Genomic DNA, 25523 nt, shown 5'->3' with positions numbered 1-25523 from the left:
ATCTCTTTGTCCTTGTTAGAGCCAGCTGTCCTGTCTTTGAAGACTGTAGTGTACACCTTTTTGGCAATTTCAAGCATTGTGTAGCCTCAAAACAATGACTGACTGATGAGTCTCTAGAGAAAGCCATTTCTTTTTTGTTATTTTTGACCTTAAGACATGCCGGTCTATTGCATACTGTGGCAGCTCAAAAACAAAGACAATGTTAAGATTCATTTAACAAACCAAATAGCTCTCAACTGTGTTTGATAATGGCAAGTGATTTTCTAGTACCAAATTAGCAAACTATTCTGTTATATTTCTCACAAAAACACCATGATAATACACTTGTTTATTTATTTATTTTCAGACATGGTCTGTGATAACCCCATATATATGACATGTGTCATAGTAAAACCATGGTATTTTTAAAAGTACCCTGGAGTACGGGACATGACAGTCTCATGGCATTACCCTGGTAACGTGGTGCATGGTGCGAAGGCGCAATGAGGGCGATCGACTGATCGACCGCAAATGCTACAAGGTCCTTGAATAACGTATAACATTCAATTAAGGGCAGCCGGTGAAGTTTCTGGTGCCCCCCTAGTGAGTTGGTGCCCTACACAGCCTGCGTAATATGCGTATAGGGAGCTGCAGTACTGTGGTAGCCTAATGGTATTTTTCTGAAAGTGAATAGTCTAATGGCTTATTAGTTTCAACAAAACCAAACTGGCTTTGGCTGAACCTCACAGCTCCTTCAGTTTGTCAATATTCTATAAAAGACTAATTTAATTTGTATCTATGAAAGCGACACGACCGCTCCCATTATAATGAATAAATCTGTCTACACTAGTGGTACACGATATCGGAAATGCGGTAGCAATCGAGTATTATTCTTTTGATGAACTTCTAACACAATACATGGAGTGGACATTTTATCTGACCTGTTACTCGTCTGAGGTAACGGCACTTTGATGCTCTAGGGCAAATTCAAAACTGCATTTTTTGCTTCCTTGGACACTCCTGTGGGAGGGGATGCCACTCGAAAGCTCTTTCAAAACAAAAGTGAGATGAAATTAATCTTTTCTCAGAGGGCCCTTCCACAAGACTGTTAGCGAAGGGTACATTCATACAGTAATGCCATGTTTCCTTCAGGAGTACCCACTTCAAGGGCTCTGCAGTTCGGAGTATAGGGCATAGGGAGGATCACTTGCGATTGGAATCCGCCCCTGATCTGCTGTAGCACGTGCTCTTAAATGTACCTCCACTTAATTTTCTTTAATACGCCCACGATTTACAAAGAAATCTCATAACACATTACTGTTATTTTGAGATTATGATGAGATTTTTAATTATATTTAACTATTTTAATTTAATTATTACTTGCGCCCCTGCTGCCCCATTCTGTGGATGTCAGTGGCACTGACATCCACCCTTAATCAAATTTTAGATTGACCTGTGTCAATCTCCTTTGATCCATGGAAACCTTCATTTCAGAAAAACCTTTATTTTAGTGTGGGCACAGGGATAAAGAAACTCTCTGGCAGTACCAGTACTCACTTTTCAGTCTTTTACTGTGCAAAGACAGAGCTGAAATGTTCATCTCTAGCCCAAAACTCCAAGGGCAGTTTAAAGAGACAAGAATAGACCATTGTGTTCATCATCTCTGTTTACAATGTTGCAGTTCAGAGAGGAGAAAAGGACACTTAAATTATGTCCTGTCCTGCAGGGGACAAAAAGAAGAGTACAGAAAATAACAATCTATGTGGAGAAGCACAACATAAATGAAACAGCCATATAGTGAGAAAAGGAGGCATCAGGATTCCTGCACTTTAAGAATTTATGATTGTGTTAGAATTGTATAATAATTTAGGACTTAAACTGATGTAAAAACTGTCAAAACAATAGTATAAACACCATGGCATCATGCAGCCATCATACAGCTCAGTTAGGATACGCATTCTGTCTCCTAGAGATGAACGTAGTTTGGTGCGAAAAGAGCAAATAAATCCCAGAACAACAGCAAAGGACCTTGTGAAGAAGCTGGAGGAAACAGGTAGACAAAGTATCTATATCCACAGTAAAACGAGTCCTATATCGACATAACCTGAAAGGCTTCCCAGCAAGGAAGAAGCCACTGCTCCAAAACCACCATAAAAAAGCCAGACTACAGTTTGCAAGTGCACATGGGGACAAAGATCTTACTTTTTGGAGAAATGTCCTCTGGTCTGATGAAACAAAAATTTAACAGTTTGGCCATAATGACTGTTGCTTTGTTTGGAGGAAAAAGGGTGAGGAATGCAAGCCTAAGAACACCATCCCAATCGTGAAGCATGGGGGTGGCAGCATCATGTTGTGGTGGTGCTTTGCTGCAGGAAGGACTTGTGCACTTCACAAAATAGATGGCATCATGAAGGAAAATTGTGGATATACTGACGCAACATCTCAAGACATCAGCCAGGAAGTTAAAGCTTGGTCGCAAACGGGTCTACCAAATGGACAATAACCCCAAGCATACCTCCAAAGTTGTGGCAAAATGGCTTAAAGGACAAAGTCAAGGTATTGGAGTGGCCATCACAAAGACCTGACCACAATCCGATATAAAATTTGTGGGCAGAACTGAAAAAAGCGTGTGAGCAAGGAGGCCTACAGACCAGACTCGGTTACACCAGTTCTGTCTGGAGGAATGGGCCAATATTCCAGCAACTTAATTTTTGACCCAAGTTAAACAATTTAAAAGGAAATGCTACCAAATACTAACAAAGTGTAAAATTCTATTATATATTAAGCAGGGCTGAAACGATTAGTCGACATTATCGACCATGTCGACAATAAAAAAGTCAACAATTTTCGTTGTCGAATAGTCGTTTGATCTCATTTAACATAACATGAGATCACAAACTAATGACGACGCATGAGAGCAGCACTGCAGTTCGCGCCTGACTGAGGAAAGGAAGAATTACGCAGCTCAGCCAGATGCACTCTAAAAATCTTCCAAACAGCTTCAGGTGATGTAGATCGCAAAATATGAGGGAATTATAATGCAAAAATACAAAATAATTAAATACAGAAGCACTCTCATTGTGGAATAAGTGGAGCTGCCGCTCCGCTGAAGCAAAACTTGCGTGTCGTGTTCTTTAAAGGAAACATCCTGGCGTTACATCTTAAATGCAGTTATATTTAATGCATTATAGCTTTATTAAAGTTCAAATAATATGCAATACGTAGCTTTATTAATAAGAGAGAGTTTTTTTTTTTTTTTAAGTTAAAAATAGATTGAAGTGAACAGAAAAGGTGAGAGAGGGTAGTCTTCGCCCCATTATACACTGCAACAAAAACTCGTTTTTTTATTTGTTTTGGCTTGGCTTGTTTTCCAATATAAATATTTAAAACTACTTTAAAACAATGTACATTTACTTTAGCAGCTATACTGCAGAATAAAAAAATAGTTATCCGAGAATGTTGAATACAATATTAAAAATACAAATATTTTAAAACATTTAAAAATCCTTTGAAAAAGATGCATTCACTTGAGAAGCAGCATATAAGATATTTAGACTTGCTTTTATAGAATATATCTTGAATATAAGTATATATTGTCTTAACTGCAATCGCAGAAGTATGACCAAGTGAAAAACTACACTTATATACAAAATACACTTATATTTAAGATACACTCTCTTAAAGCAAGTCTAAATATCTTATATGTTGCTTCAAGTAAATGTCTCTTGTTTTAAGAATTTTAAATGGAAAACAAGATAAAAAAAATTTATGACTTTTTGCAGTGAATTTCTTTACTGAATTAAACTTAAATGTACCCCCCAATCAAAAGATGATTTTGTCCTCTTTATTGTTAGTTAGCATGATAAATACAAACTTTAAGTCGGGTCACAAGCTGAATAATCGGTTAAGAGCTAATGATTAATCGTTGCAATAATTGCAAAATAGTAGAATAATCGTTCTAATAAACGTTAGATTAATCGATTATCAAAATAATCATTCGTTGCAGCCATAATATTAAGCCATGTCGCAATGTGTAATTTTGAATAATCCAGTCAGTGAATTAAATACTTTATAAAGGAAAACTTCATCTTGTATACTGTAATTTTCTCTTTATTTTGAACTTGAAAAACAAAGTATAAAATAAATAAATGCCACATTTCAGTCTGATGATTTTCTTATTTTTCTTTTTATATTATCATTACTGTTGTTGTTATTATTATTATTATTATTGTTACAACTTTCCTCAAACTTATCTTCTCAAAGCAATGCAAAAAGTAAAATAAAAAATATCCATAAATAAAACACTTAATTAGGCTCTGTGTTTTTAGTAATCTCTATAAGGAACATAAAATATCTGAAGGAAAATATGGCTGGTTTGTTTCCTGATATCAAACATCATTCGAACAGAATTTTAGAAAGGGTTTTGATGTGCATTTTAAAAACCCACTTGACATCGAGTCAAACCAGAATGAGTGACGGGTGTGATCTGCGCTTTTTCTGTTACAGGAGCACAAATGAAGGGACTAGAATGACTTCAATACTCGCCCGCACTTGCGTGTTTCAGACCGCTTGCAACATTCGGACAAAACACAGCTGCATATGTTTGGATGGGAGGCATGGTTGGAGCGCGAGATTAATGTCATTGAATTTGCTTTGACGGTGGCTTAAGTGAAATATCTTGCCGCAGAAGCGGATTCAGTGTCATTTTGTCTTGCATTCTAGACAAGCTTTTCATCTAATGACATGTGCAGCTGTCAGTGAAAAACTGCGTTGCATTATTTCTATCAATCTCACATGAAGGCCTGACCACTGATATATACGCACACATGGATATATCGACATACACAATGTACAAACCTTGCAAACTGCTGTTTTCAGCTCTTTATCGCGTTTTCTAAAGCCAAATCAATTCCACACCACGGAGGACGCACTTTTTCCTTCATAATCTCCTCTCATCTTCTCATTCAAAGATCCGCCTCACTCCATTTATCTGACAGAATGTGTAATACGTACGCGTTATATGCTGTACACATTTTGCATGTGCCAATTTTGAGTTACTGCGATAGAGATGATAATCCAAAATGTTGGCAAATTGGCAAAAAACAAAACGGTATATCGCCCACACAAAATCTTGCAATATAAATAAAAGAAATATAAATAAATCACATTTAAATCACAAAATCAAATAAACCAAACTGTTATTATCCCATTACAGTTGCATATAAGATTTCAGTTAAACACAACAGATTTTCAGTTTGACATTCAACATATCAATATTTTATTGTGGCACTCGTTGTTTACTTCACTCCATGAATATTTAAAATAACTGATTTTATTTTTCATTTTTGGCCTATAAATAATGACTTGCTTGCTGTTTTGGACAAGTTGTTTAGCAAACTACTTGCATGACATTGAGTTTATAATACTGACAAATAAGAATAAATCATTAAAATGTAAGTTATGAGCTGGGGTTAAACATCTCTCAAGCACATTGAACATCAGAAGGAATCTGCTAAATACCTGACAACCCACACAAAACTATGAGCTTATCAAACATTTTATATAGTGCTAGGTTTGGGCTCTTTTCAGATGCAGCTCTGTACAATTTTTCAAATGTCTTTTTCCTATCGAAACACGTATTCACTACTGTAAACTGGCGTCACAGATGGAGGTTTGTCATGCAAGTGCAAAGATCTTTAACTAACTGAATTCACTGTAGATTATTTTCATCATTGATTATCATTTTAGTGATATTTAGATTTTATTAGTTGTTGCAACCCTCTGAAAGCTTAGACATGTAACCCATCAACTTTTTCAAACGCTTAATTCACAATGAGTTTCAATGTATTCATTTAAAGAGGTCATGAATTGAGAAATCAAATTTCCTTTATCTTTTGACATGGAGGTCATAGTACTATAAAAACATACTGTAGGTTTCAGAACTCAAAACATATTCGTTAGTCCAAAAAAAGGCTTTACTGAAAACAATGTTCCTAAATGACTCGTTTTCTACTTCCTTGTCTGCATTACATAATAGAGATGAATACATCAGCACAAGTCTGCCTCTGCATAAACTGGTCAATGCCTACTTCACGGAAGGGATAAACACAGGGATTATTGGAGCAACAAGAGGTTCGTGATGCCTGCAAAGTTTACAAATCATTGTGCAGTGCCAGGTTGTGGAAAAATAGACTCTTTGCATTTGATTCCTATTGATCCTAACATTAGGAAAGAGTGGCTGACGTTTATTTTTAATGAAGTCCCAGATCACATCAGTAAGACAGCGTTTGTTTGTTCGCTTCATTTTACTGTGGATCTTTTTCAAACAAGACAGTTCGATGCAGGCTTAAAGAGACTTAAATTAAAAGTTGATGCAGTTCCAACTACATTGGACCTGACAGTAATGTCGCAACAGACAAGTGCGAGTATCCATGTAACAGACTGTTAGATATGTGCTGAGTATTTGAATGTTTTCACCAAAATTTCCAAGCTTAATATTAGAACTATTCATGAGAAACTATTCACTGAATTTATGTTGTTTAGTTTTATGATTTGATCCTAGTGATCAGTCGAACATGTGTATTAGTTTTAATGCGTGCTTTGTGTATCTTGTCACATCCAGCATTCAATGATAATTGCCTGTAGCATGTTGTCATTGTTTTATTGAATATTGCTTTCAGAGTGCCACAGATGCACCTATAGAGTATTGACAGCAATCTATTTAGACAATCTCTTTCCTTTTTAATGAAAACAGGACTCATTGTAATGAACAACATATGTGTTTTCACTACACTGAATATATGATGAACAATGAATATGAAGAACAACAGTGCGACAAAGTTTTATCCTTTATACGTTTACATGCTGCACCACAAGTACATACTTTGACAGTTATAAATGTGCTAACACCAAGTATTAAACTTTAGTTGGCACTGTCACGCGTTACAAAGCATTTGTAAAACACAAATGTTTCACCGTTGGAAAATGCCCCAACTATGTAACAAGATAAACACTGTTATGTCGCGTCTGTTTAAACGAGAATAAAAAGTAATACCTATTACAAAAATAGACAAGGAATAAATATAGAGTGATTATTGGGGGGGGGGGGTGGGGGGCTTTATAAATGGCCATTTATAACCATCCGAACTTTTCAAAACAATTCCACACACGTACAGGCAGGGGCATTGACACTTATTTCATATGCAAAGATTTTACCAAATCATAGCAGTAGGTGTTCACATTGAAGTCATAAAAGTATACACAACCCAAAAATGGACAAAAACAGGATAGAAAATGGACAATTATTTCTAAATTATTACTATTTTTGATTAAAAAAATAAATAAATTAATAAAAAAAACGTACTAACATAAGTGGACCTCAGTGAACATTTTAAAATAAAAAAATTCAATGCATGACACAATTAATGAAAAAATTTGCTGCAAATATACATATTGATTGATTTCATTTCGTTTAACAACGATTTCACTATCATAGGTCCAACACATTCTTTCTTTGTTGTAGAGTGTGTCGTCTCCGCAAACACAGTTATTATGCTACTCTTAACTAGGTTAAGAGACCTCTCCAGCACTCTTAAACAATTTAGGAGCTGAGACCAAATCTTAACGCTTATAAACCTTTATGAATCACATTCTTAAGTCTAGGAATAAGAGTAAAATGACGTCATTCTTAGAATTTTGAAACACTTAAGACTAAAATTTTACTCCAAGCGGCTTTATACATACAGGTGCATCTCAATAAATTAGAATGTCGTGGAAAGTTCATTTATTTCAGTAATTCAACTCAAATTGTGAAACTCATGTATTAAATAAATTCAATGCACACAAACTGAAGTAGTTTAAGTCTTTGGTTCTTTTAATTGTGATGATTTTGGCTCACATTTAACAAAAACCCACCAATTCACTCTCAAAAAATTAGAATATGGTGATATGCCAATCAGCTAATCAACTCAAAACACCTGCAAAGGTTTCCTGAGCCTTCAAAATGGTCTCTCAGTGTGGTTCACTAGGCTACACAATCATGGGAAAGACTGCTGATCTGACAGTTGTCCAGAAGACAATCATTGACACCCTTCACAAGGAGGGTAAGCCACAAACATTCATTGCCAAAGAAGCTGGCTGTTCACAGAGTGCTGTATCCAAGCATGTTAACAGAAAGTTGAGTGGAAGAAAAAGATGCACAACCAGCCGAGAGAACCGCAGCATTATGAGGATTGTCAAGCAAAATCGATTCAAGAATTTGGGTGAACTTCACAAGGAATGGACTGAGGCTGGGGTCAAGGCATCAAGAGCCACCACACATAGACGTGTCAAGGAATTTGGCTACAGTTGTCGTATTCCTCTTGTTAAGCCACTCCTGAACCACAGACAACGTCAGAGGCGTCTTACCTGGGCTAAGGAGAAGAACTGGACTGTTGCCCAGTGGTCCAAAGTCCGCTTTTCAGATGAGAGCAAGTTTTCATTTGGAAACCAAGGTCCTAGAGTCTGGAGGAAGGGTGGAGAAGCTCATAGCCCAAGTTGCTTGAAGTCCAGTGTTAAGTGTCCACAGTCTGTCATGATTTGGGGTGCAATGTCATCTGCTGGTGTTGGTCCATTGTGTTTTTTGAAAACCACAGTCACTGCACCCATTTACCAAGAAATTTTGGAGCACTTCATGCTTCCTTCTGCTAACCAGCTTTTTAAAGATGCTGATTTCATTTTCCAGCAGGATTTGGCACCTGCCTACACTGCCAAAAGCACCAAAAGTTGGTTAAATGACCATGGTGTTGGTGTGCTTGACTGGCCAGCAAACTCACCAGACCTGAACCCCATAGAGAATCTATGGGGTATTGTCAAGAGGAAAATGAGAAACAAGAGACCAAAAAATGCAGATGAGCTGAAGGCCACTGTCAAAGAAACCTGGGCTTCCATACCACCTCAGCAGTGCCATAAACTGATCACCTCCATGCCACGCCGAATTGAGGCAGTAATTAAAGCAAAAGGAGCCCCTACCAAGTATTGAGTACATACACAGTAAATGAACATACTTTCCAGAAGGCCAACAATTCACTAAAAATGTTTTTTTTTTTATTGGTCTTATGATGTATTCTAATTTTTTGAGATAGTGAATTGGTGGGTTTTTGTTAAATGTGAGCCAAAATCATCACAATTAAAAGAACCAAAGACTTAAACTACTTCAGTCTGTGTGCACTGAATTTATTTAATACACGAGTTTCACAATTTGAGTTGAATTACTGAAATAAATGAACTTTTCCACGACATTCTAATTTAGTGATATGCACCTGTATGGCCCCTGAAACCACTTACAAGTCCAGATAGAAGTTGAGGAAGAAAAAAAAAAAAGTGTAAGAGAAATGCCTTCTTTTCTAATGAAGTCTTAAGTTTTTCTTAATAGGCTGCACATATTGTTATAATAACTGCATAATTGTTTTTTGTTTTCCTGTAATGAAATAATGTGTAGTAAGAGGTTTTTGCTTCTTTACACATAAGAGTACTCCCAATCAGTTCCACACAATGAGTTCTAAACTCATTAAGAAAAAACAACACTGGAATCGGATCGGCTGACACAGAGTTCAGGTATCGGAAGAGAGAAGCAAAAAAAAAAAAGAAAAAAAAAAGAAAAAAAAAAAAGGTATTGGTGCATCCCTAGTTTAGGCTAAAGTTTTAGGCCCATCTAAAATTCACCTTAAAAACATAATCTGATAACAACAACATTTTACTCGCTTCTGCCCTCAAACTGATTGTTGGTCATTTTAACAGACGGGATTTGGGAAATAAAACCTGGGCTGTCGTATGTGGAATAAAGCAAGCAACGGAAGGTGTTGTTCCCATGATGAACAGTAGAAAAGGTGAGCTCATGCTTCTCAGTACACCCCTGCATCGGTAAGTTCCAACAAACACAGATCAAAGAGTCTATATAAAGAGGTCATTCATTATTTAACCACATCTGCAAGTGTGACCTGCACTGACAAAGTAGAGAAATCTCAGTTCCAAAAAACCACAAAACGCAGCATCTTCAAACATGCATGTTTCTTCATAAAGAGTATAAATTATTCATAAACAACTAATGAATGAAAAAAAACCTTCCCCTCTTCTTTCTTGCATAAGCTGCCTTAAGTGTTGATGGTCCATTTTGTTTTATCATATGAATTCCACATCACAAGCAAAAAGCATTACAACATTATCATTAACATCATGTTTCAAGACTGATACTATTAGCAGACACACCACCAGTGGGCCCATTCTGTCTTGATAAGGGAAGGTACTCAGAGCAGTAGTGATTTAAGCTGTAGAGAACGGTCTCGTACATGGTCCGAGACTGTTGAAAGGATTGTGTTTAACACCACTAATGCTTCAATTCCCACATCACATTTTAGTGCTTTTATCAATCGCAGAGGAAGGCGAGACAATAGTAGGGTTCCGGAAGTAAAAAAAAGAAAACCCATATTGTTCTCCATAGAGAAACTGATTTTTTAACAATGATGTACAAACCCTTCAAGACAGACCTATCATGAGCTCAGAGTTGTTAAGTGAAGGTATATGCTTAATATGATGTAAAAACATTTTTTTAGAGATTTATTAATTAAATTCCTGGCAAAAAAAATACATTAACCTTATCCTCAGAAGTCGCTCTTACCATGGAAGAGGAAACCCATGGTTCATCAGTAACTGCCCACTAGCAAATGATGTAACAGTCTGACTCCCTAAGCTCTCAAACCCAACATACTATTGGTATATTTAATATATTGGAATTAACTTAGGCTACATCCACACTAATAGGTTTTCATTTTGAAAAAAAAAAAAAAGATTGGATGCCACATCCACACTAGTTTTCCTCCTACAAAAACAGTGTGCTTACAAATAGCTCTCCATAACTGCATACTTTCGAATACTGTCATTAGGAAACTGAAAGTTTACAAACTTAAATAGATTAGTGTGAATGTAGCCTAAAAATTATATTGTTTTATACACAATGATTATAAGTGAAAAGTTTTATAATGTAGCATCTTTTTTCCCCTCTCCCATCTATGACATCTGCAATGCTCCATGGTATGGGTAATATAATCTTTTCTCAATTTTCAAATCATTTTTTTTTTTTTTTTTGGCTTCAAATATAAAGTTTGTAATGTTGAGATTCAACTCAGCACTGGTTGGCTTCCAACTCTTTTTTTTTTTTTTTTCCTAAATCCAAATGGAGAAAATTAATGGAAAAGTTGGTATTCATTGTTGGTTTTCATAGTATTCCTATTGCAGGAAAACAGAATAGTAGTGTTCAATTATTTCTCAGACGACAGAATTTAGAAAGACATACTATTTTGCGTTAGTGAACAATGTTGGGTGAAACAAATGGTATAAAGTTCTTTGTCATTCAAATGATCCTGTAATTGTGTACCATGAGTAGCAGGTAATAATGTTACCAATCTTCATGAGTTAAGTCTTCCAGCAGAATTTATGTATATGAACACAGTTAAGTATTGAAAGTTACTGATATAGTTCAAATATCAAGACACGAGGACAAAAACTCCCTTTAACAAAGAAAAAGTCCTGAGAGAAAATACGAAGTCCAAGTTATTAACCAACCAATTAGATTCTGGGCCAAAAATGGAACACGGTGACAGAGACAGAGAGAGAAAAAAGCAATTAAGACGACATGAATGAGATGGAGCGAAGAGCAGTTAGAGAGAAGTTGAGAAAAGACTGCGGGATATACAGAATGGAATGTCAGGGCTAATCCCCAGCTCCTGTGTGGTATTTTAACTGTTATTCTTTCCTCCTCTCTCTCCTCATTCCCCTGCCACCATCACTCAGTGCAGTGCAGTCAACGACCACACCATGTCTGGACAACCTAAGGATAGGACACAGTGACCGACCCCGCTGGACACAAGGTGTTAACGGCAACAGGATGTCTGCTCCAGTGTCTGACATCTTCGAACAATGAGCAGGATTTTTCTATACAAGTAGCTAAATTGTCTTTACAAGTAAGCAGAAGGAAAAGCTTTCAAGTTATGCACAAAGGTTGTGACTTTACCCACCAACAAAAAAACAAAAACAAAAATTTGCAAATGAAAAGATAATGTTGATCTTGTACAGCCATATGGTGCCTGTACAATAAGCAGCCAGTGGAAATTCCATACGAAAAGACAAGGGGCTGTTTTCACATCTTTGCTGGTTTTTCCAGGTATTTTTCTATGTAAACAAGCTAAACAGACATCTTTGCCATTTTAGCCGCAGTTTCAAGTAAAAAAAAAAAAAAAAACCTTAACTGTTAAAAACGCTCGAGATGCCAGCGTTCAGCTATATTTCTTGTGTCTAGCTCTTTAAGCACAAGAACACATTCAGTCTGAACAGCCCACCAAGGCTTAAACAATGTCTAACAACAGATTGTGCTTCAAAAGTGGGGTATAAACTTAAGGTGCTCTATGGCCAAGGGTTCATATTAGTCCTTAGTTATGTCATATTAGTTTGATGTTCTTTGAGATAATGTTAACTCAGACCCTAATTTAAAGGATCCGGTAATGATAACGGAAGTGCTGCCAAGCCAGTAGCATTCCAATTCATTTGTTATTATTTACATCGTTGAAATGGTCTATTGCCTTTCCTAATTGATGTATATGGTCAATTCCTTGTATTTTAAGAGTAGATGGATTACAGTTGTGCATAGATTTAAAATGTTTCGCCATAGGATACTCTTCATCAGTGACGCCTGCAGCTGTACAGCCATACGTACTGTGCATACCATTAGCGCTACTACTGACCTGAGAAACATTTACTTATTTCATCAATCATGAAGTGTGTCCCGTATTTCTGTTGGCTGTTTAAAAGAACTACTGTTGCCCAATTTACAAAAGAATAATTATTTTGTGTCAGTTCTTTTCAGTGAATTGGCAAAACGGGCTTGCAAAACGGTCTGAATCGATTCGTGAATCAGTACAATTCATTCAGAATGCACTCTCTCTGAATCAGTTGGAGATGTTTCTCATGCAGTAAAACAGTACCGGGATATTTACAAAAACAGAGAACAAACAGCACTGGATACAGTGAAAATGTCCAAACAATCAACTGAAACAAAAGACTGTCTTTTTAAGAGGTAACTTTGAGAAACTTCAGCTAGTGCTGTGTCATGTGAACAAGGGGCTGTTCAAAACAAACGTGCTTTTGTGTCCGCTCGCGCCATTTTTCAATCGTATCCCATGTAAACATTCACTAGAAGGAATTCTTTTGACAACTGCATCACGTTTCTCTGTGTTTTTAGCATCTCTCATGGGAGCGCTGCATTTTTAGACACTGTCAAGTTAAAAAGAACTTCAACTGATAAAAAAGCGTCTTGAGACACCAGCGTTCTGCTCTATTCGTTGTGGTGCATTTTGCTTTAAGCGTGAGAATGCGTTTGTTCTGAATGGTTACTGGATGCAATTTAGCCAATAGTTGCATGAACGCTACCTGTACTCGAGAAAATACAAAAAAAATGCTTCTCTCAAAAGACACCAGAATTGAATGAGTTGATTTAAAAAAAAAAAAGAAAAAAAAATGTAATTACAAAAAATTCCCAGGGGAGCATGTCCCCAGATCCCAGTACATATAAAGTTCAATTAGGCAGATTTCTGTGCATACCCTCAGAATAAATCCTGCAGGCGCCCATGCTCTTCATTACCCCTCCTAATGGAATATTTATGCTCAGACAGACAGTCTCGCAATCGTCTTTTTGTTCCACCAACATATAAAACATTGCATTGTGGATATTACAGTCTATAGATAACAGGAGTCCCTTAAAACATCCCTTAGGTTTATCCCCTAACCAATGGTTTTCATGAGTAGGTGGTAGGTAATTATGTACTAACCTGTCACCTAAATTAATTAGTACTTTTATTAAAACTCAATGGCTTTTCAAACATCCCATCTCAGTCCAAATGTTTACTTGTACATTTAAATGCATGCCACATACAAAAGCGCAATTGACGTCCTTCTGAGAGCACAACAAATACAAACACAACGATGGAATTCGGTCTGTCCAAGCAGCGATCGATTAGGCGGGAGGACACCGTCTCGTGCAGACAAACCGGTCTCTATGGATACCGCCCTGCAGTGCACTAGCCAGAGTGCGGTGTTGTGGTCTGACCTCTGCCTGCATGTGTCCCCTACAGCTGCAAAACGATACACGACACAGCTGAAGGGTTTGCTGGCCCGTTGCTAAAAGAAGGCAACTGCGGTCATGACAGGTGTGCTTGTAGATACCCCGTCAGGGACAGAATGAGTTTAACTCTTCACAAGACCTATTGTAGCTTACTTATGGTCAATTGTATTCACAAACAATGCGTTCAAGAGTAACCAAGCAACAAACGATGCACATGTCACTTCTTGACTACCTGAGGGTCACCGAAGATTACATCAAAATCATCTGATCAAGTTTAAGACTAAAACTGGGACTTGTTTAACCTGAAGTGGGTCACATACTTCTGGCTCAGTCCCTTTTACAGCTAATCAACTTGCAACACGCGAAGACAATAACGCCGAATACGTGCACGAGTTCCTTTCTTTCTCTCTCGCTCTCTCTCTCTCTCTCATAGGAACAATTTAGCTTTGTGTGTTTTTAAAGAACAAACAAAGAGTACAACATTTGACATGAATTACGACGTAGGCAAACAACAAGCATACCACTGCCAACGCACAATTGTCATGGGTTTACTCCGGGTATCCAACAATTCTTTAAAGCTTTGAGGCTATAAATAATGTTTACCAAAGATATAAATATCAGGTACAGTTTTGTTTCTCAGTTTCAACTCGAATGTTTCAATGGCAGCTGAATCTCAGTCCTCGTGCGAGATCCCTGCGCTGAGCATTTACACAACCAGTGTAGTTTGAGGGGAAAATAACGGTCTTGCACAACTAAAACAGCATAAAACCACAGGATTCGGCTTCAGGACGAAATATTTTAAAGCTATCCCACATAGTAGTTTTAGAAACTTTTTTTACGGCACAAACGACGTTGCACGGTGACGTTTGAAGGACTGACCGCGAGCGTGGACGACATCATGTTCACGCGCTCAATACTTTCCATAGACCGCTGGATTCTCCCAAACTTTCGCAAGGGGTTGTGCTCTCACAAAACGGCAAATAACGGTTGATCAAACCTACCTGACACGAAAGACAGCATGAATATGAGTCTAACGTTCAGCCCCGGGTGAATCGGTTTATTCCTGAGATAATGGGCATTCATTGTCAGCGCCATATCGCCGCCCGCCTTCTCTTCTCGTTCTCCCCGAAACTCTGAAACCTCCTCAGCATCAACTCCATAGGGATAAGGCTGCGTCTGGACTGTACCACTCTGCCTCTCGGTTATGGGGGTGTGTGTGGGCTCACCTGAAGCGCTGTGGACATGTTAACAGAATGGCGGGCTAATAATCAAGTTCATTTAGGGCGTTGTTTAACATATTTATATATTTTACATTAAAGCAATGTAAACGTATTAACTTGCATATCAAATATACACAGTTCTAAAGAGTGATAGATGTTGTAACCTAATAAGTAACGACTTTTTAATACAAATTCAAAATAAAAATAAAAATTATTTTAAAAAAAATGAACCATGGTAACCATAGTTTTCGCTAAAATACTATAGTTAAAATGTATTTAAAAAACAAAAACAAATTAATCACCAAAAATACCATAGTGTCAATTAATTTTACTATTCAAGTTCATATTGTTTGAAGGAAAATACCATATTAATTTATTATGATTTTACAGCAGTATACGATTTTACAGTATATATAGTAAATTCAACTTGATGGGATTTTGCTATTAAATTGAAATGCGTAAATCTTAAAAATAGTCTAAAATATGTATATTTTTATTGTATAAAACAAAAAATTAAAAGAGAAATGTAAATCTGACTCATAGAAAAATAGTAAGCAGAAATGTACCAAATTTAAAATGAGGGGGGAAAATATTATGTGAAGAGTAAATCTACCTTATGTGAATTTCCATTGTTGGGCATGAGAACTAAGTTATTTGTTTCCATTTCTTACTTGTTTAGAGGATCATTGTAACTTGTCCAACTTGTTGGTCCATGGCCAGTCCAACAAATGGGTGCTAATTTTGTGTTAGTATCTGACTTAATCCCCTGTACCCCCTGCTAATCCACTCAGAGCCCCCTTGTCACAAATTCATCTTGAGTCCAATCTGTGCTTTTCTTGCCTCAAAGCCACAAGAAATCCCCTCACCCCATTGCCGTTACCTCTCGGTCTGTGTCTATCGGGACATATAAATTGACAAACTAATCCTACCAAATAACAAATGCAGGGGGTGACTAATAGCTCCACCCCATTTATTCCAGGTCCAGAGTTTCTGTCTTGTCTAAATCCAACAAGGATTAGCTTTTGCTCACTCATTTATCTGGATGGCAGTAGTAGAAGGCAAAGAAAGAAGTGAAGTTACACTGGCAAGTAGATCATTTGGCCACTGCGCCATCTAAAAAGAGAGACCAACAGCAGAATTGCCCTCTATGAAGTTGTCTAAACTATTTCCCATGAGTCTCAAAGCTCCATCAACAAAGTCAGCTCACTCAGCTACTGAAATATCCTTTATGTAAACTGCTTTTAAAACAGCACTTCAAAGACCGAGATCCCCCAGACTCTCCCACAACCCCTCTGCATGGAGAAGTGAGCCTCGTTCCTTGAGGATCTGTTCCTTTCAGCAGCCTAAATGAACCAAACATATCCATGTCAACAGTCCAATAAGAGACCAAATCCACTGAGCAAAGGTTTTGTCCATCTGCACCCAGAAGGTTTAGCTTACAAAGTCTCTGGTTCATCATTATCCATGTCCAGCTAAATACTAAATCCCCTTTTTGTTGTTTGTTTACTCTTTTTTTCCCCCAAGACAATCCATGAACCGAACAATGCATTCTCTCTCTCTCTCTCTTTTTTTTTTTTTTTTTTTTTTTTTTTTTTTTTGTCATTAGGCAGGCAAAGTTTGGCTTTTCAGTGTGAGTGATGCCTATTGGAAATGAATATTCTGGAGGGACTTTATGTACAGTCCATGTTTTCTTCAAATGCTTTAAATATATGCCAGTGTTTCACCTTAGGGTTTGGTCTGGAATTATTCTTGAGCATTTTTGGCTAATGGCTCTTTCGCCATGTGTTAAATTGGAAAAGTAGAAAAACAGTGAAAGAAAACCGGGCACACACTCTCACCTGGCAAAGAGAAGGGGACTATTTATGAGGTACTCAAAGTGATTAAAAAATTCAAGAAGGACTTACTCACTGGGTGACTGACAACTTTATGATGATCTACAATTTATTTCTGATGTAAATTCCACAGTTTTTCATAATGTGTCAGGGGATCAATAAAGTGTCAGTTTTTTTTTCTTTCTGTCTGGATGTTTGACTTTTGATACCAATGTGGAGATACATTAGTCATGAAGTATATTTATGACAAATGACTCTGTATCAAAAAAAGCACACTGAATTGTAACAAAAACCTGCATTGTATTAACTGTGATTGCATTTTTGAGGACTGCAATTTTACAAGGCTGTACAGTGTATTTATGCTGTGAATATTTCAACGAAAAATATTTTATAAAAAATTTTAAACATTAAAAATTCAGTAGTAAATATTTACCTTCCAAATTTCAGTTTCAAAATTATGATTTTCAAATTTGAACCACAGAAATTTAAGAGCCAAATTTGTAAAGTGAAATATAATAACCGACATTACCTTTCAAATAATAAAGATGGAATTAAAAAACAAAAACATTTAAAAATATTTTTTAACTTTTTATTTTTCGAAGGTGAATATTTATTGTTGAATATTTAATGTTGACATTGTAACAAAGATTCGAGGAATAAGGAAGCGGGAGACAGCGAATCCAACTCAAAGGTAAATTTATTTACACACAAACACGTTTGCTTTACTGCATAATGGTGAAGATTCAGACATACACTCAAACTCAAACGATGGCTGCACTGACACACACACACACACACACACACACACACACACACACACACACATGTGCAGGTTCGGCTCTCTCTCTCTCACTCTGAGGTCTGGCCCCTTTTATTTCCCCCATCTTTCACTGTGAACGAAGAAAAAGCAATTACCAGCAATTCATCTCAGGTGAAAACCCTTACCGCTTCCTCTCTCCCTAGATGAACGCTCGACCATGTCCTCACCTCCACATACCCCCACCGCCTGACTCAGGCTGGGGGAACTGTCCGGCCAGCCCACCCCACCTGTCTGGAGAGGAAGTCCGCAACAGCCATCTGCGCCCTCAGCCTGTGGACCACTTCGAACTTAAACGGCTGGAGTGCCAGATACCAACGGGTGATCCAGGCATTGGCATCCTTCATGCAGTGGAGCCACTGGAGCGGGGCATGGTTCGAACAGAGGGTGAATGCTCCTCCCAACAAATAGTAGCGGAGTGTGAGGACCTCCCAATGGCCAAGCACTCCTTCTCTATGGTGCTGTACTTTGTCTCTCTCATAGAGAGCTTCCGAATAATGTACAGCACCGGGCGCTCCTCCCGGTACAGTACCGTACCCAGCCCCCTGTCTGATGCGTCCGTCTGCAAAACAAAAGCAAGAGAGAAGTCAGGGAAATGCAGAAGTGGCCCACCACAGAGTGCAGCCTTTACCTGCATGAATGCTTGTTGGCAGGGCTCCGTCCACTGGACTGGGTCTGGAGCTCCCTTTTTAGTGAGATCAGTCAGTGGGCTGGTGACGTCTGAATAATTAGGCACAAACCTTCGATAATAGCCAGCCAGCCCCAGGAAATGTCTCACCTCCTTTTTGATCTTGGGTCTCGGGCCGGTCGCAATCACTGCGGTTTTATCAGTTTGGGGCCACACCTGACCATGACCCAAGTGAAACCCCAGATACCCTACCTCCACCTGGCCAATTATGTACTTCTTCGGGTTTGCTGTGAGCCCCGCTCATCGCAGCGATCTCAGGACAGCCCCCAGATGCTGCATGTGCCGCTGCCAATCATTACTATAAATAATGATATTATCCAAATAGGCAGCGGCACACACAGCGTGCGGTCTGAGGACCCTGTCCATAAGACTCTGAAACGTAGCTGGGGCCCCAAACAAACCAAACAGTGTGGAGAAGGCCGTTTTTTCACGGGACATCGGCATTAAGGGGATCTGCAAATATCCCTTTGTTAAATCCAATGTCGAATAAAAGCGGGCTATGCCCAACCGATCTAGCAGCTTGTCAACATGAGGCATTGGATAAGCATCAAATTTTGACACCGTGTTAACTTTCCTATAATCCACACAGAACCGGACCGAGCCATCGCTCTTAGGTACCAGAACCACCGGGCTGGCCCAATCATTGTGGGATTCTTCTATTACCCCCATATCGAGCATGGCCTTTAATTCTTCCCATACTACCTGTTTCTTGTGTTCAGGTAAGAGGTAGGGACGACTACATACCACTACCCCTGGGGTTGTCTCGAAGTGGTGTTTTATGAGATTAGTGCGGCCGGGGAGAGGAGAGAACACGTCAGAGAAATTATTTTGCAACCTGGCGACCTCTGTACGTTGTGGTGGGTTGAGGTGGTAAATCTGACGTGCCCTGCCCCTATCCGTACGCACTACCTAATAATCGACTTCCCCAACTTGCCGTGTGACCTCAAAGGGCCCTTGCCACTTCGAGTAACTTCAAGCTCGATGTGGGCAACAATATAAGTACTTTATCTCCCTGTGCAAACTCCTGTATCCAAGCTCCCCTGTTATAAAGCTGGGACTGACATTCTTGCACCTGTAGCAAATTCTCCTGTGATAGATGCCCCAATGAGTGTAGTTTTGCTCTCAGGTCAAGAACGTATTGAATTTCATTTTTGCTCTGTGAAGGTCCCTCCTCCCAATTTTCCTTAATAATGTCTAACACACCATGGGGCTTACACCCATATAACAATTCAAACGGGGAATACCCCATGGAGGCTTGCGGGACCTCTCGCACTGCAAATAACAGGGGTTCGAGACACTTATCCTAATTCCGAGCATCTTCGTGCACAAACTTACGAATCATATTCTTTAAGGTCTTATTAAATCGTTCGACCAAGCCGTCCATTTGTGGATGGTACACGCTTGTCCGAATCTATTTATTACCCAATCATTTTGACCCACCTCAAAAAGTCGTGCCCTGATCAGTGAGGATTTCTTTCGGAATCCCCACTCAGGAGATAATTTTGGAGAGTGCCTCCGCAACACTACATGCTGAGATGTTGCACAGCGACACTGCTTCTGGATATCGCATTGTTTAATCCACCAGGATGCAAAGCGATGCCCGCATGCTGTCCATTCTAATGACCCCAAGACGTGCCAATTAGTTCAAAAGTAACCTCGATCAATGGAAGGGGGTGCAATGGTGCTTTTGGAGCGGCCAGCAGATTCACCAGCTGACATTTACGGCATGCCGCACACCACCAGCTAACATCCCCGTGAATTCCCCTCCAATAGAAACGGGCCATGAGATGGCTTAGTGTTTTCCCCTGTCCCAAGTGACCTGCTATCGGATTATGATGAGCTGTCTAAAATCACATTTCCCTGACAGCTCTTTGGTATCAACAACTGGGTTGTATTTTCATATGTCCGAGTGTCCTGTGTCACTCTATACAACTGATCTTTTATAATTGAAAAATATGGATATGTGAGTGTGATGCCCGGCTGGAGACAATGACCATCAATCACTTTCACTTGATCAAACGTGTGCTGCAGGGTTTCATCTCACGACTGCTCTAGCAGGAAATCCCCTACCAGGAATTCCCTAAGGGCAGGGGAGGAGGACACCTCCCCTTCCCCAGTGTCAGCCTTACACGGAGCAGACGCAGATGGCCCAGGCCACAACTCCCCAGCCAGCGCTTCACACATCCCACACCAATTTACTTTCTCACAGGACCCATCCACACACAACTCCTTCAATATTGATCGAAAAGCCAGCCAATTAGTTCCCAAAATTAGCGGATGGGGTGAGGCGAGGACCAACCACCGCCTCAATATTATACTTTTGTCCCTGGAATATTACCATGATAGTCACTAAACGATAATCATGAATATCTCCATGCACACACCTCACATTCACCTGATTATTTGCCTCCAATGCCCCATTTTGAACCAAGCATTGATGAATGGAGGTTTGATTACGACCTGAATCCACCTTGGCTTGGTATGTACCCCCTCAATACTCACGGTATTTGGTACATCCCTGCTCGCTCTGGGTGGTCTGTGGGGTGTCAGGGATCCGGATCAAGGCCCCCACCTCCATTACCTGCACTGCTCTCAACCATGACCCAGCTCCCGCAACTCCAGGAGACCAAGCCTCCCACCCACACTTGTGGCAGCAGACTCCTTCACCTGAGATGAAGAGAGGGAAGAGTTGGGGTTTGGGGAAGCAGAGGACCCCCATGACTGGGGAGCTGGTCTTGGGGGAATGTTCCCCCATTTCCAGGGAAATGGAACAGGACAGAAGGAAGGAAAGGGGGAGAGAGTACAGGGGAGGAGACATTAGGCCCCCGGATACGCTGTTAGATGGTCTTCCGCCAGCTGGATCACTTCATCCAGCGACGCTGGTAGGTGGCACTGGACCCACTCTACTGGGGTACTAAGCTTCGCAGCACCCGCCGGTCCTCCTCCTGGGCCCAAAGGAGCACCTCAAAGCACTGTTGCTGCTCTCTCTGAAGCTCTATGAGGGCCTGGTATTGGCCCTGGTGGATGCTGGCAAGGTACCTGAAGACTTCGTCCAGCACCGTCGACCCCATGACAGCGTATCCTTCCTCTATTCCCGGGTTTCAGCACCAGTGTAACAAAGGTTCGAGGAATGAGGAAGCGGGAGATGGTGAATCCAACTCAAAGGTAAATTTATTTACACACAAACACATTTGCTTTATTGCATAACGGTGAAGCTTCAGATATACACTCAAACGATGGCTGCAATAACACACACACATGTGCAGGCTCGGCCCTCTCTCACTTTGAGGTCTGGCCCCTTTTATTTCCCCCGTCTCTCACTGTTAACAAAGAAAAAGCAATTGCCAGCAATTACCAATTATTCATCTCAGGTGGAAACCCTTACTGTTCCTCTCTCCCCAGACAAACACTCGACCACGCCCTCGCCTCCACAGACATTTTGTACAAAATGTTTTCACTTGAAATATTCACAGCCTGATTATACAACTGTGTTAAATCAACATGATAACATGGGAGGCTGACATGTTGATTCCGATTCTTCCGGTACCCTAGGATCGGCCACATTATACGGCTCACGCTTACATGTACACCAGAAAGTGGCTTATTGCGAGAAAGCGGGTTATTGCGAGAAAACAGCGTTCTGATTTACATGCACTGTATAAGTGGTGTACTCTTTACTCCCGTATACAGTATATGCGCCTCATTCAGTAACCTGCTTTCTCCACAGCAACGTGATTTCCCCACAACACTTGTGTAAATAACAAACATAGGATATGGCCAAATTAAGCCACGTTTTCCGAGAGGAACCTAGGTGTGTTAAACCGCTTTCTCTTAATCCCTTAAATGGTGTAAGAAAATCAGTGTTCTTGTTTACATGGCGTTTCAGAACACCGCTTTCTGCTAAAACCCTGGAATAAACCGTTTCTTAAGTGCATGTAAACGTGGTTACTGACAAGCGTGATCTCCTATCAGACATGTTTGCATCAGCTTCAGCACATTTACCTTCCCCTGTGGCACTACTGGAAGCACATTTTATCAGCAGTGTGGGAGACCCAGGTTCGGATACGGTGCTAGAACAAGGAAGTGATCATATTTGCGTGATCAGTGACATGCGTGATTCGGAGGTTGTATTTTCCCCTCTAACATTACATTTTTACTCCACTTATGGTTAGGTTTAGGTTTGGGATTTGGGTTGGTGGATTCAGTTTATAAAACACGCAGTACACTTGACTGTATTACTGCCTGCACAGCTGATAACAACGTGCTTCACAACTTGCTTTTGGCACCCCTCTGTGGACATTACTCCCAGAAAATGGAGCTCACATGTGCCCAAATTCCCAACAACAGTAACCGCTTTGGCCACTGGGTAGGCAGTGTTTGAAATTTCGGTAAGCACAGACGATTTCAGCTAAAGAAATGTCAAACTTCTGTTTCTGATTTTACTGCACAATATGAATAGAAAAACACAGTATGATTACAGTCTCTAATTTAGAGGTATTTTTATTAGATATAAACAAAAACCTTTAAGCTGGTTATTGGACAAGCTTCCCTCAAAGAGGTTTTGTGTCTCTAATGGTGTGATGCCAAAGTAACATTCAAATGGTAATGCATCCCGGACTCAAGTGATAGTGCAATTGATCTACTCCTCATCTTGCCACAGAGGTTGTCTTGAAACCATAACAAATAGACATACTTTAGAGCTCTTGAGGTGTAAATGCTCAAACCTGTCATTTCAAACTCTTTCAAAAATGTTTTTGTCATTTATCAGGTATTAAATATCCAAGCATTCAAGAGCCTGCAAAACTGTTCTAAATCTAAACACTCAGATTTTGATGAAAAATCAGATTTTGTATATTTTACCCTCTAAAAATGATATTTCTCACCCTTGCTTTTTCCAAAATCAGGACGTGCACTGAGGGTGTTGCCTGCTACAGGAATGTTGCATGAGTCCTCAAGGACCCTTAAAAGATGTTTGTTGCGCTCTCTTTTGTACCAGCACGTTCTGACTTAACTCCCTCAGTGCAGAGTCACTATAGTTTATTCAAGTAAATACACTACAATATTTCTTCAAGCTGCAGTTTTAAACATTTCCTAGACAAGTAACATTAAACAGCTCCCCTCAGAAAATAAATCATGTGTGGAATGTCACCATATAGCATGCCAGTACCCAGCACTGAAGAGTTGCAGGGAATGGAGGATGTCTAATGAAGGCTGAAGAGTGAAATGCAGAGGAGCATGTTTTGTGAAGAGCTGTTTATCCATGTGTTTTGATTTGTGCTCTCAATCTCATTTTTGTGTTTTCCCCCTCCATCACTCAATGTAAAGTATTCTTTTATTCTTACTCTTTTATTTTCGGTGCAGTAAACACATCTTTTATTTTATAAATACAGCGTGCTAGATCAAAAACTAAATGTTTGTAGTCAGTGCCGACTATGGGGTTTCCTTTGATGAGTCCAGCAAACCCAAATTACTTTAGTGTTGTCAACGTTGGCATGTTAGTGAACTTCTTATCCCAGAATGTTGGAAATCCAGGGTCTAAACCATGTTGCCATGAAACTGGTCGCAGTGGGCAGATATTGATAGGATGAGTTATATAAACCATTGCAATGTTTATTTTGTCCATTTAACAAGCAATTTCTATTGAAGATTTCAGTGCCCTTAAAATTGGTATTTGGAGGCAACACTCTATCTATGGACCAACCCCTTGTACTAACTAACTAACTGCCAAGCAACTGCTTAACAGATTTTGGATCATGATGACTTGATCATGGCAGTAGACCACTAAATTATACATATTTTAGACAAATTTAAGAATATCCAACAGCTCTGAATGCAATTGAATATGATTGTTAAATTAACAAACTGTCATAGATAAACATTTTTCATGCCAGAGATGTGTTACTCTTAAAACCACTAAGTCAACTGAGTAATTTGTCCTAGAGCACCCTCTGTTGGCTGAAAACCATCACCAGAGAAGGTGTACTGGTTGCATTAATGGTAACACTCAAATAGAAATGTGTAGTTCTTATCCAAACAATGTCTGTTAATAACAGGCATATCACAAAAAATACCTTCTTTAGTCAGACCACAGCTCTAGTTGGAAAAATACAACTGAGACAAAAGTTGTGCACTTTGTCCAAGAAAGAGCACATTCCTATTGGTGTGGTCAGGGTTCTCACATTTAGACAACTGATGCATGACCTATGTGTGAACAGCCCACTGTCACTCTATTTGTCTATCATACAAACACATACAAGACTCCCAAATGGTGCATGAACATGTTATGCCAACTCATTTATGCCTCATCACTGTTTTTTCCCCCCCATGCGCTGAGTTGACCTGATCCATGAGGTTGTCGCATACAGTAACAAAAGGTCAAATTTGAGGTCATTTACATTACCATTTAATATATATATTTTTAAACATTTTAACAGTTTTTTTTTTTAGTCCCTGCAACTATTACATATACTCCCAGACAGATAAGATTTTCAGTTTTGTTGAAGGTGATAGTCAACAAAGTTCTTGTTTCTGGTCCTGGTTCTGACTGTTATTATATATTAGGGTATAACAGGGCTAAACGCCCACCTTAAGGAATAGGGATTTTGTATTAGGGATCAGAAGAAAAAAAAAATCATCTTACATTAAGGGGGCTTTTGATCACACATAATCATTGAGCTGTTATTCTTATTGTATTTAAAAGTTATTTAGTCATTATCATCAGCTCTGTTGGAAAATTACCATGTGACAGGATGAAGGAATGACACAAATGACCTTGGTTCTGAGGGGTTGACTGGAAAAGTGTGCTAGGTGAAAAGACAAAGAGACAGCTCTGGCCAGC

The 25523-nt window shown here is 39.3% G+C and overlaps 1 protein-coding gene across 2 annotated transcripts in view; it reads right to left on the bottom strand.

Moving 5' to 3' along the window:
* The window catches only part of LOC127431241 (nectin-3-like protein), a 111565-nt gene extending 96317 nt beyond the window's left edge, over positions 1-15248 (bottom strand). For both annotated transcript variants that reach the window (XM_051681587.1, XM_051681586.1), the window contains exon 1: positions 15130-15248. In XM_051681587.1, the coding sequence (XP_051537547.1) occupies positions 15130-15223 (94 nt within the window). In that variant the 5' untranslated portion in view covers positions 15224-15248. The remainder of the gene's footprint in view (positions 1-15129) is intronic.
* Between the last annotated feature and the right edge of the window lie 10275 nt (positions 15249-25523).

This window comes from Myxocyprinus asiaticus, chromosome 40 (assembly GCF_019703515.2).
Source record: "Myxocyprinus asiaticus isolate MX2 ecotype Aquarium Trade chromosome 40, UBuf_Myxa_2, whole genome shotgun sequence".
Taxonomy (NCBI): Eukaryota; Metazoa; Chordata; class Actinopteri; order Cypriniformes; family Catostomidae; genus Myxocyprinus; species Myxocyprinus asiaticus.
Note: the sequence above shows the minus strand (reverse complement) of the source record. Positions and strands in the feature narration are given on the sequence as shown.